Source organism: Acomys minous (assembly GCF_964271855.1).
Source record: "Acomys minous genome assembly, chromosome: 16".
Lineage (NCBI taxonomy): Eukaryota > Metazoa > Chordata > Mammalia > Rodentia > Muridae > Acomys > Acomys minous.
Window position 1 is genome coordinate 85,305,157 of NC_140498.1, and position 13,058 is coordinate 85,318,214.

The 13,058-nt window shown below is 43.9% G+C and overlaps 1 protein-coding gene across 14 annotated transcripts in view; it reads left to right on the forward strand.

Annotated features, from left to right (window-relative positions):
• CLIP1 (CAP-Gly domain containing linker protein 1) overlaps positions 1–13,058 on the forward strand; it is a 115,849-nt gene that overhangs the window by 59,346 nt on the left and 43,445 nt on the right. For 6 of the 14 annotated variants that reach the window (XM_084762653.1, XM_084762647.1, XM_084762655.1 and 3 more), the window contains 5 exons: positions 1,259–1,363; positions 5,752–6,696; positions 8,445–8,561; positions 11,623–11,680; positions 12,163–12,246. In XM_084762653.1, coding sequence (XP_084618779.1) covers positions 1,259–1,363; positions 5,752–6,696; positions 8,445–8,561; positions 11,623–11,680; positions 12,163–12,246 — 1,309 coding nt within the window. The remainder of the gene's footprint in view (positions 1–1,258; positions 1,364–5,751; positions 6,697–8,444; positions 8,562–11,622; positions 11,681–12,162; positions 12,247–13,058) is intronic. The other 8 variants (XM_084762656.1, XM_084762657.1, XM_084762649.1 and 5 more) reach the window with 5 other exon arrangements.

The following is a 13,058-nucleotide window of genomic DNA, read 5'->3' on the forward strand; positions in this document are numbered from 1 at the left end:
TCTAGTGGTGCAGGATTCGGCCACACTGGGATCTCTGAGGCAGAGAGAACCTGCCGGCTCCCAGCCAGGTAACTGCATTTGCGGAAAGGAAGTCAAAGCAATTGTGAGGTTTCGAGAGTCCCGCTCACACCGGGGCCTTGCCAGTTCTCTCAGCATTGTCATCCTTCCGGGTCTTCTGAGCTGCTGAAGAACAGTTTCATTTTTGGATAAAAACAAGTCCCTACATCCGGAGTTTAGCTTTTTCTCTTGCTCTGATCTCCTTAATTGGGTTTTTCAGAGGAAGAGGCAGTTGCGGGTGTTCTTCACCAAATATTATTGTTGTAACCTCCAGTCCTCTTCTCTTCTCCGTAGACAGTTAAGCCTTTGAAACATCCCGCTTGGGAGAAAACTAGAGCCTCTGCAGCCCTTGCTGCGCTCTACAGAACCTCGGCCAGAGTGCGTCCCCCACTTCTGCAGACGCCACTAGCCTGGCACCTTGGCCCTGGCTTCTAGAACATATTTTACTTGTTCACTTATGTATAATTCTTTTTTGAAACAAGGTTTTACCCTAGAGCGCAGGCCTTGAATAGCCCAGGTTAGTCTCCTACTCTCAGCAATCCTCCTGCCTCACCCTGCCAAGCACTGGGATTTACAGGTGCGCACCACCACACCCAGGGCCCACATTCTTCTTAAGATGATACTTCTACTCCCCCCTTTTTTTTTTTCTTAAATTACAAATTGATTGCCAGGCCCAACAGTTTGCTCTGAGGACCTGCTGGATGCCTGGAGATTTGGAGCAGGGCCTTTCTCCATATGTAGGAAAGGGATGGTCTTTCTGAGAGTCAGACAACCTGTGAAGTCCCGGAGTCAGTTACATACATGAATGTGAAGCAGCCGTCGTGGGGGAGGGAAGATGATAGTTAGGGGACTATTAACTATTCTAATTTGTGCTGATAAACTTCACTTATCAAGATAACATCATTTTGGCTGCATGCATCTGAAACTTCATCTTGCCTCATGTGTTTTTCCATGTTTTTCTTTCTCAACAGACTAGCTCATGCCCTCTCCCCGCCTTCATTCTTCTGTCCGTAGTGTCCATCCTCACTCCCTCCTTCCCTTGCAGCTCCATCCTCCCTCCCTCCCTCTCTCTGTGTTGCCCTTTATGTTCATCCTTTGGCAGAAAGTACTGGTGGCTCGGCCTGCATGCCGCTCTGTCTTCTCGTGCTGGCATGTCACGGTGGCACTGTTGTGTTCTTTTCCTTTTCCCTTTTACTAACAGACGCAGACCAAACTGGAGCATGCCCGCATTAAGGAGCTTGAACAGAGCCTGCTCTTTGAAAAGACCAAAGCTGACAAACTCCAGAGGGAGTTAGAAGACACTAGGGTAATGGCTTTCACTGTCTAACGAAGCGGCGTCACAGGTGTGAACGGCGGGCACCTCGGGCGGCACGCCTGCTGTCGGCCTGAGTTTGCTCTCAGGGCCGCTCGGGTATTCGCGAGCACAGAGTGATGAGTAGGTGTTCCGTGCGAAGTATTTCGTCAAAAGTAAGCTCACCCAAAGTCAAGCTGAGAACCCTTCTAACTACAGCGGCGCCACGGTTGCCTACAGCTGTGTCCGAGGTTCTTGGTGCTAGTGCTTTGACGCACTCTTCTCCAGTTTCCACAGACAGTCAATTGTCCTCTTGCTCTCGTATTCCTAGCTACTGGGTTCCCTAAATAATTTATGCTGTTTCCTGCCTTTGCCCCTGGCCTGTCGGGAAAGAGAAGTGGAAACATGAGCTCTTTTTGATGAGAATTAAGGGCTTGGACCCCAGTTATCTTTTTCTTTTTTTCCCCTTCTTGATGGCTGAGCTTACATCTCTTTTCTTTCTGTCACCCAGCTTAAACATATCAGTGATAAGGAAGGACAGGTGTTTTGGGAAAAGAATGACTTCTTTTGGGGGCCAGAGCATCAGTCCTGTTTTAGTTGCATATGTATGAAAGCACTTGTAGCATTGTCACGCCACACAGTCTAAGTGGTTTGTAAATAATACTCAGCCTTTTTGTGACCCTTGGAAGTAGGTAGTATTATTCTCGCCCTTTCTGTTGACTTTTACAGAGCAAGGCCACTGAGCACAAAGATGTTAAACATTTTGTTTAGGGTTTCACAGCTAATAGTAATAGTGGAGCCAGAATTGCCTTCCAAGTCATTTGGCTCCAGAGTCGGTGCCCTTAACCACCATAGGATGGAAGTTTTCTTCCTTTTTCTTCTTCTTCTTCTTCTTTTTTTTTTTTTAAAAGACAGAGTTTCTCTGTGTGGCCTTGGCTGTTCTGGACTCACTTTGTAGACCAGGCTGGCCTTGAACTCACAGAGATCCTCCTGCCTCTGCTTCCCCAAGTGCTGGGATTACAGGCGTGCACCAACAAACCCTGCTAGGATGGAATCTTTCAATTTGTGCTAAAAAGAAGTAATCAAAATCACTCACATGTAAAAATATACATTAATGTATGTACCTCTTAAATCATGTTCAATTGTGATTGGCTTTAACTTTAAATTTTCGAAAATCACTTTGCATCTCTCTGATCAAATTTGTTACCCAGACCTTTTCTTTTCTCTTTTTCTTTTTCTTTTTCTTTTTTGGTTTTTCAAGACAAGGTTTCTCTGTGTAGCCTTGACTGTCCTGGATTCGCTTTTGTAGACCAGGCTGACCTCGAACTCACAGCAATCCCCCTGCCTCTGCCTCCCAAGTGCTGGGATTAAAGGTGTGCACCATCATCACCTGGCCCAGACCTTTTCTTTTCAATCAATAGTATTTGTAGAAAATTTTTTTGGTGTGAAATCATTGATATAAAAATTTAGACATGAGTAATCTTCCTTTTATCAGTCCTAAGTTTTTGTCTTCTAATAAAGGAAAAAGGGTAGGGAGAAAGCGCACATGGTAAGGTGTTTTTGCCTTGCAAGCATGAGGGCCTGAGGTTAGTTCTCAGAACCCACCTACAAAGGTCCAAGTGTGGCTGTTCACACTTAATCCCAGCCCTGGGGAGGCAGAGATGGGCTTCCTGAAGCTTGCTGGCCAGCTAGCCAGTCTGGTCTACTTGGCAGACTTTAAGCCAGTGAGAGAACCTGGCTTTCAAAAACCAAGTGGACAGAGCCCAAAAGACACTTGAGGTAGTCATCTGGCTTAAGTATGCACTGTGCACAGAAGCACATGCAAACAGACACACAAACAACCGTGTGCCCAGACGAGTGTACACACAAATAAAATAGCAAATAGGTAGATAAATAAAGCTAGGCATAATGACTCATGCCTGTAATTCTAGCACTTGGGAGGCTGAGGCAGGAGAATTGCCACAAGTTCAAGACTAGCCTTGGGCCACATAGGTCCCGACCAGCCTCACTACAGAGTAAGACCCTGTCTGAAAAAACAAAAGCAAAAAAGAGAAGACAAAAGGAAATGGTTTTGGGCTGGGCGTGGTGGCGCACGCCTTTAATCCCAGCACTCGGGAGGCAGAGGCAGGTGGATCGCTGTGAGTTCGAGGCCAGCCTGGTCTACAAAATGAGTCCGGGATAGCCAAGACTAAACAGAGAAACCCTGTTTAAAAAAAAAAAAGGAAATGGTTTTAGTTGGCCTCAGAAATAAAAAGGTTCCCAACATATATTTGATAAGAAAAAAAAAATCAAAGAACAAGAAAAGAATAAGTGATAACTTGGTACCATTTCTTTTTAACTTGAGGGCCAAAGACTATCTGGGAAATACAAGGGACTTATGAGACAGAGTCACACCCTTTAGTGTGACCGAAGTAAGGACATACAACTCTTCTCCTGTATCTTAGTCTCGTCACCAAACACAATGAATATTTCCTGGGCTTGTGCTGGATAATAAGGTATCCATTTGCAAGTGAGCTTATGCAGCCGCTTCAAATTAGAGTTTATAGCCTCCCACAACAAACAGAATCTCATCTGTCCTCACTCCTGGTTGACCAGGGGTGAAAATAACCAGTGAGCCGTTGAATTCTCCTATCACCCGCAGTCTTTTTCAGGAAGCATTTTAGAATTCCCCTTTAGCCTATAAATAGGATTTATACCCAGCTCACCTGGCACTGTAGAACTAGGAGCAGGAATAAGAAACAGTTCCTTCCTTTATGGCCGTAAAACAGCGGGAGAATTGTGAGTGAGGACAGGCTTTGAGAAATAAAATTTAAAATACAGTGCCACATGGAGAACCATCATCCTATTATTTTCATCTGCTTTTCACTTGGCATTCTCTGATGTGGCAGTTTCATGGTGACTAGAAACTGTCACCTATTAGATTTGGTTTATTTGTGCTATAACCTTGTAGCAAAGGGCTCATAGATAGAGAGCAGATTATACATGAATTAACTGTGTTTAATCTGAAGCATCTATATAACCACAAAGCACCGCAACTTTAGTCAGTCCCAGAGCAGTTGGTGACGGCGTGGTGCCTCCCTCCCTCTTTTCTTCTGGACCTTTATTCTACTGAGCATCACGACAGAAGCAGAAGACACTTGTCTTGTCTTCCTGTGCCTAGCAACGCAATATGAGCAGCAGTGTGAAATTAGGAAGAGTTTGGTTCTTGAAATCAGAGACCACTGGTATTTTAAAACTACTTGTATTGCCTTCTATTTCCCAGGTTAGTTAAATGATTTTTCTGTCTAAGATACCAGTTTCCACATATTCTTTGACCAAACTGAGAGCCTAGGAAGTATCAGTAAAGAAATGTTTTCTAAGACTAAAAGGAAAAGGTTGGGAAAGTATTTTTTTCCCCTAACTCAGGGGTATTTATTTTTTGAAACTCCAGAGCTCAGAAAGGATCAAAGTATGTGGATGTAGCAAGAGCCTTGCACTTTAGATATGCATTTTCTTGGTGTGCACACTAATGTCGAGAACCACTGGGTTAGGGAAACAAGATGCAAACGTCAGAGTGCTGACAGAATCACAAAAGCCAGGAAGGGGTCTTTGTGTGACAGTCTAATGCGTAATTACAGGTGAGTGATCTTTTAATGTCATTTTAAGAAGCCAGTGAATTCTCCATTATCCAACTGCAGATGATGCATCACTCACTGAAACACTGTATACTTACTGTCTATTAGAAGTAGAGTGTTAACTGCATATACAGAATCTTAGTTTTCTGACACCCACGTGAGCTTTTTAGTAAGTTACAGGTGAAATTAGTTTGAATAATATATAAAGAACTAGTATATTTAAATTATTATTTCATTATATAATGACTCTGAAAATCATTAAGACATTTTATATCTGTCAACACACATAAGCCAGGCTTCAGTGCTCAGCTATCTATGGCTAGTGACTGTGGATGCACAGTTGAGGCTTTAATCACCAGCATCTGGCAGAAAGTACCGGAAGTGCTACTGGATGCAGTCTGGGTGAGGGAAGGCAGAAAAACTGACCAAATGAGCCTTCTTTCTTCCGGAAGCAGATCATTGAGCACTTGGGAAGCTACTGTTTCTGCTAAGGTATTATCAGTTAATGAGCACTTCCTGTTTAGGCTTCTTTAGAGGAGAAACAGACATTGTTGGATTGAGGTAAAGTCGCTATCCATTTGAGGTTTCAGAATGGTGAGAGTTTACTAAAGATTATAGTTACCTAGTAGCTCAATTCAGGAATTGAGCTTAAGCCATTATCTCAGTGTAAGAGACATTAACCCTTACTGCAAATGTTCTGCTTTGCTTGATTCTCAGTGTTTTGTAAATAAGGAAAGTGATCAGTGATTGTTATTTCAGTGCTCTCTGTTTTATGACCGCTATCAATAGGTGGCTACAGTGTCAGAAAAGTCCCGAATAATGGAGCTAGAAAAGGACCTAGCATTGAGAGTACAGGAAGTAGCTGAGCTCCGAAGAAGGCTAGAGTCCAGTAAACCTCCGGGGGATGTGGATATGTCTCTTTCTCTTTTGCAAGAAATAAGTGCTTTGCAAGAAAAGCTAGAAGTCGCCCGCACTGGCCACCAGAGCGAGGTGGCTTCGCTGAAGGACCACTTTGGAGCTCGGGAAGAGATGTTTCAGAAGGAGATCAAGGCCCTGCACGCTGCCACGGAAAAGCTTTCCAAAGAGAATGAGTCCTTGAGGAGCAAGCTGGACCATGCCAACAAGGAAAACTCAGATGTGATAGTTCTGTGGAAGTCCAAACTGGAGACCGCCATCGCATCCCACCAGCAGGCGATGGAGGAGCTGAAGGTGTCCGTTAGCAAAGGGATTGGCACGGACTCAGCTGAGTTTGCTGAGTTAAAGACACAAATAGAGAGACTGAGACTAGATTACCAGCACGAAATAGAAACTTTACAGAGCAAACAGTACTCAGAACGGTCTGCTCATGCTAAAGAGATGGAGACCCTGAAGGCCAAGCTGATGAAAGTCATTAAAGAGAAGGAGGACAGCCTGGAGGCCATCAAAGCCAGACTGGACAGTGCGGAAGACCAGCATCTAGTGGAAATGGAGGACACGTTAAACAAACTGCAGGAGGCGGAAATAAAGGTAAAGGAGCTAGAGGTTCTGCAAGCCAAGTACAATGAACAAACCAAGGTCATTGGTAATTTTACATCAGAGCTCAAGGTTGTCGAAGAAAAGCTCTCGGATCTTGACGCACTTCGGAAAGCCAATTCCGAAGGTAAATTGGAAATCGAGACACTTAGACAACAGCTTGAGGGAGCTGAAAAGCAGATTAAAAATTTAGAGATTGAAAAGGATGCTGAAAGCAGCAAGGTTTGTATTGACATCTTCCATCTTTTTTTTTTCTTTCTTTCTTTTTCCATTTGTTACTTTGCATCGTATGTTCCTTTTAAGTTGAGGTCATTCATCTTCAGAATGCCCAATTTAACGTGAATTCTGTAGTCTGCTCACTTGAGTGTCACAGAATACTTCCTGAGGATCTCAAGTATGGTTTCTTCTGAGGAGATCACAGCAAATCATGACCACAGCCGTGTGAATTTCAGTTTCTTATCATTTGGAAACTTTATCTGCTACTTTATCTCCTAGATATTTTATAAATTCCTATTTAATCTTAGTTCTAGGCTGTGCTCTCTGTTTAAACTAGAGCTGCCTCTCTAAAACAGAAATGGGAGGGGAAGAGATTTACAGGCTCAGGCTGGCCTTGAACTCACAGAGATCTGCCTGCTTCTCTGTCCCTGAGTGCTGGGACTGCAGGCGTGCGCCATGCCACGCTCTGGAGTGTCTCTTAACTACTCTAAGTTAGCGTGCTTTGGTGAGTAATGCCCACAACACTGGGCAGGAGCCAGAGCCAGCTGCATTATTGCCATACTTGTATGACGATGAAGAAACCATCCTTTGTGATAAGGCACCATGGCCAAGGCTACTTGCAGAGGAAGGAGTTTATTCAGGAACTAGAGTTCAGGGGCTGTGAGTCCCTGAGCGTCCTGGTAGAGCATGGCAGCAGGCAGGCAGGCATGGTGCTGTGGGACGTCTCATTCAAACCACTGTACCGTCTAACCTTTGCTGTCTGGAAGTGGGGTCTCACTATGTACCCCAAACTGCCCTTCAATTCATGATCCTTCTGTCTTTTCCTCCCAAGTGTTGGGGCTACAACATGTACTGTTATAGCCCTGTCCCTCGTGGGGTTTTTTGTTTGTTTGTTTTTGTTGTTTTCAGACAGGATCTTACTATGTAACCCAGGTTGGCCTAGGACTGGCTTTGTATCCTACAATTGGCCTGCAGTTCTCCGTGGTCCTTTGACTGGTACTGAGATTACAACAGGCAGATGCCTCTGCCCTTCTGGCTGTTGCTTTTTTGTGTGTTTAGTTTGGGTGAATGGGGAGTCCAGTCAAGTGTGCTGTTTGCTCAGCAGTCAAGTGTGCTTACTGTTGGTGCAGAGGACTCAGGCTTCTAGTTCCAGAGGACCTGGGGTTCACTTTTGGCAGGCTCGTGCATACTCACGATACACATGAACTCACACAGGCAAACATACATATGCATAAATAAAGCTAATGTAACCTATTTCAGCTATGTATATTGGCACTGAGTTTGAGGACAGGCTGGTCTACATAGGGGGTTCCAGGATAGCCAGAGCTACACAGAGAAACTGTCTCAAAAAAAGATGAGGCTATTGCTGGGTGTGGGGAGGCAGGCAGATCTCTGAGTTTGAGGCCAGCGTAGTCTGCAAAGCGAGTCCAGGACAGCCAGGACTATATAGAGAAACCTGTCTTGAAAAACACAAAAAAACAAAAAACAAACCAAAACCAAAACCAACCAACCAACCAAACAAACAAACAAACAGAAACCCCAAACAACAAAACAGAATCAACCAAACAAACTGATTGTTTGAAAAATCATTGGCTCTTAGAATTAAATAAACAAAAAAACCCAAAACCCACCCTTTCCAGTATTGTTTTGTTATATTTCTCATTAGTTTTTTTACATTTTGTTTTTTCCTTATCATTCCTTTTTGTTTCTTTTTTGTTCCATTTGCTTCTGTACCATATCCCTTGGTGTGTTAGGCTGATAGCATTACCAAAGAGCTCCAGGGGAAAGAGCTATCGCTCACTAACCTGCAGGACACTTTGAGGGAAGTCAGTCAAGTGAAGGAAACTTTGGAAAAAGAACTTCAGACTCTGGTAAGTACCTGTCGGATGGGAGCCTGAACCTCAGCGTTTCTGGCCTTTTCCTGCTAAAAGAACATTCTCCATTAAAAAAAAAAAAACTGCAACTATTTCTCTGTCTTAAAAAATGTGGATTTAAATTGGATGTATTAGCAGCTGATAAATACCTTCAGGGGAACTGGATCAAATCAAATTAGCAGTAAAGGTAGGTGTTACTTTTCTTTTTAATCTTCATTTCCTCTGGTGAAGCGTGCTTGACAGTTATCGGCAGCTTATTTTTACAACATACAGAGACAATCTTCCCAGTCACACATCCCACACTGGCAGGTCTACTGCCTAGGATGCTTTTTCTCTACAATGCCTTCAGCGATTCCCTTGTGGCTGTGAGCTGCTACTGTCCAGGTCTTCAGCGCCCTCTTTTGGCGAGACGGTTTAAATTCTTACTGAATTGCCACTGGGTTGTAGTCTGCCTTAGGACATTTTACTGCCTTTTGTATGTTTTCTCTTAGTCCTAAACTGTGTAAAAGTGCAAGGCTTTAATCCCAGCACTGGGGAGACAGAGGCTTATAGTCTCTGAGTTCCAGGCTGGTCTTGTCTCTATAGCCAGCTTCAGACGACCCAAGGCTATGTGATGAGACCCTGTTTCAAAAATTAAACAAAACAGAACCAACCAACACCCCGAAATAAGCAATAACTTTTCTTATTTTCTTCCCTCTTCCCCTTGCCTCCTACACTATAGTTTGATCTTACTGGAGGCTGATAACATGGGCGGTTACCATGGTAGCCATGTAAGCTGTGGCAAGCCTAGGTAGCTTCTCTGGAGCCCTGGTCCAAGCTGATCCATGTCTCCCTGATACTGTGCTCTTTTGCAGATCACAGTGATGAAGCACTGTAAATGTCGGCACTACGAAGTTCTAGTTTTCTTTTGTGAAAGAGTCTCGCTCTGTAACGGGCTGATCTGAAACTCAACTATGTAGCCCAGGCTGTCCTCAGACTCACAGCAGTCCTATTACCTCAGCCTTCTGACTGCTGGGTTTGTAGACATGACCTTTAACTTATACTTAAATGAAGATTTTTATTTTTTATTTATGTGTATGCATTTGCGTTTATGGGTGGTGTATGCACATTGAGTGCAGTGCCCGTGGAGGTCAGAAGAGGGCATCAGATTTCCTAGTGATAGGCGGCTGTGGGTGCTGGGATCTAATCTGCTCTTCTGCAAACAGCAGTAGGCAATAGAACTCTTGACTGAACCATCTCTCGAGCCCCAAATTCCTACTTTTAAAGATAGCTGTATTGTTCAACATACTGCTATCCACAGATAGCTATGTGAATTTAAATGACTGCATTGGTTTCTCTGTTGTGTTTCAAGTGCTTAGTAGCCACATTGCAGTTCTGTTGGACAGTTCTGGTTTATAATATATCAGCTACATTTTAGAAAAAAAAAAAGGCCTCAATCATCATTTTATGATTTTTGTTTTGTTGTTTTGAGACAGGTTCTCTATAACTCTGGCTGTCCCAGAACTTACTATGTAGACCAGGTTGGCCTTAAACTCACAGAGATCCACTTACCTCTACCCTCCAATTGTCAACACTAAAGGCTATGTTATGATCTTGAGTCTTTTGAGTAAATGTTTTGGGGCTGGTAGATGGCTCAGTGGATAAGAGCAGTTGTTGCTTTTTCAGAGGACCAGAGTTCAGTTCCTAGTACCTATGTCAGACAGTGCACAACAGCCTCTAACTTCAGCACCACAGGACTTGTCACTCACCTCTGGCCTCCATGGGCACCTGTATACACTTAAGTGCACATGTCTACACACCTACTATACACAATTAAAAACAACAGTATTTTTTTTTCAGACAGGGTTTTTCTGTATAGTCCTTGCTCTAAGATCAGAGTGGCCTTGAACCCAGAGATTCAACTGTCTCCCCAGTGCTGGGTTTAAAGGAGTGTGCCACCACACCTCAAAGAACAATAAATCTTTAATAAATGTTTTGATTGCTACATTTTGCTGCCCTCTCTTCTAAAATTCTAAGAGTTACTTTTTTGTTTTGTTTTGGTTTTTTGAGACAGGGTTTCTCTATGTTATCTTGGCTGTCCTGGACTCACGTTGTAGACCAGGCTGGCCTCGAACTCACATCAATCCCGAGTGCTGGGATTAAATGCGTGTGCCACCGCACCCAGCTCCCAAGAGTTACTTTTTTAAAAATGTGTTTTATTTTGCTTTAAATAACATAAGAGTTTTACTCTAGATGCTCTTGGAAGAACAGGTGGCACCTGAAGCCTGGCTTTGTGAACAACACAAATGGGCACCTTGTAGGCTTCGCTAGCTTATAGCTGTGTACTCATCTTTTGTTAGTCTCTGTTAGAAACATTCATTCGAAAAAACTCTCTTGGGGATGCTGGAGAGATGGATGGCTCAGTGGCTAAGAGCTCTGGCTGCTCTTGCAGAGGACGTGGGTTCTATTCCCAGCACCTGTGCGGCAGCTCACAGCCATCTGCATGCAAGTATGCAGGCAAAAGACTCCTCCACGTAAAATCAAGTAACAAATCTTGTGAGAGACCTCTTGTTAATGCTACTTCAGAGTTTATCTCAGTGCGGGTTCTCTAGTTACTCTCAGAAGGGAGGGGGAGGGGCAGAAGTCTGCCTATTGCTCAGGCAGATTTCCTTCCTTGTGTTTTTCCTTCTTTTCTTGTACTGGGGATTCAACCTAGGGTTTTGTTCTTGCTAGGCAAGAGCTCTACCACTGACCACATCCCTAGCCCCCAGGCAGTCTTCAGAGGAGAAGGCAGCTCTTGCAGGGTCATGTCCCTGCAGCTTGTATATATATATATATACACACACATATACTTCGATATGCCTGGTCGTACACTTGGGTACAGATATACATATGTACATACACATGCAAACCCCACACATGCATGTGCACATGTGCATGATGCACAGTTGGTAGTTCATTGTTGCCTACATGTTTTAAGTGCATTACCCTGAATGAAATAAGCTACAGAAAATAAGTAGTATTGTAACTAACAGTGCTTGCCACCTAAACTTATGCAGACCTGGTTCTTTTTCTTTAGAAAGAAAAGTTTACCGGTGTTTCAGAGGAGGCAGTCTCTTTTCAGAGAAGTATGCAAGGTATGTCTCACTCAAGTAGGAACAGAAAATTTTAGGATGTGTCATTAGGGGGTGGGAGCTGGCGTTGGGGTACATAATGTAGTCTAATGTCATAATTCTGGAAGTTATACAATGCACAGAAAAACTGCATTCTATTGGTTTCCCGAAGCTTAAAACTCCAAAAATAGTTATATCTTATTTTGACCTAAGGTTTGGTCTATATTAAAGTCCTACGAAAGAATGATTTTATCTATGCTTGCTATTGATAAGCTTTGGGTTTTGACTGGAGAAGGGAAGAGATGCCTAGAAAAGGAATGGGGCCTCCTGATGTACCAACCTGGGAAGGCACAGAGCCACCTGCTCACCTAGTCGCCCAGAGTGCAGCGGGCCGTGAAGCTTTAGTATCCCTGCATCCTCGGAGCTCGTGAGCATAAGCTGTGAGTGGGTTATAAGCCATCCTAGTAAATGTGATACATGTTAAGTTTTTAATGTTATCCTCATAGATACTGTAAGCAAACTGCACCAAAAAGAGGAAGAGTTTAATACGTTATCTTCTGAACTGGAGAAGTTGAGAGAGAATTTAACAGGTAAGGTGACGTCTGTCTGGTGACTAGCCGATACATACAGTAGGGTGCCTAGGATGTGAGAGTTCATTTATGATACAGTAGCATCTGCCACTCAGACACTGCCTCACTCTTTGTGCAGTGTAATGCTGTTTAACATCTGGAACCCCAGCCAGACACGGTGGCACACACCTGTAATCCCAGAACTCCGGGAGGCAGAGGCAGGCAGATCTCTGAGTTTGAGGCCAGAGTGAGTCCAGGACAGCCAAGGCTACATACACAGAGAAACCCTGTCTTGGGGGGAAAAATCTGTAACCCCAAGCATTTCCTTTCTTTTCTGTCTTAAAAAAAAGCTAGAATCCACCACTGCAGCCACTGCTGTCCTTGTTGAGCCTGCTTCACACAGGCAAGCACACAGCTGGCCACTCCCCTGCCTCTACCCTTACTCTTTTGTTTCTTCTCAACACTGGCCAGAGTCAGATCACATGACTTCTCTTCCTCCCATCTCAGGCACTCTAGAAGGTGTAGACTTTGCCCATCAAGCCCCTTATCTCTGGGCGTCTGTCTTGGAGTCTTCTTGCCCTCACCCACTGCACTGCGGCCATATGAGCCCCTTGCTGTTGTAGGCCTTTTTTACCCTTTCCTCCTTTCAACATCCTTTCTCTACTTCCCGATGTCCCCCTAGCACCCACCTCTTTCTGTTATACTGCTACTTTCTTTATTCTGTTTATTATCTGTCTCTGTTAGAATGTGATCTCTATGCAGGCAGAGATGGCTGTCTGCAAATATCCCCAGCGTAAGGATTCATTGAATAGATTTTTCTTGCTTTTAACACA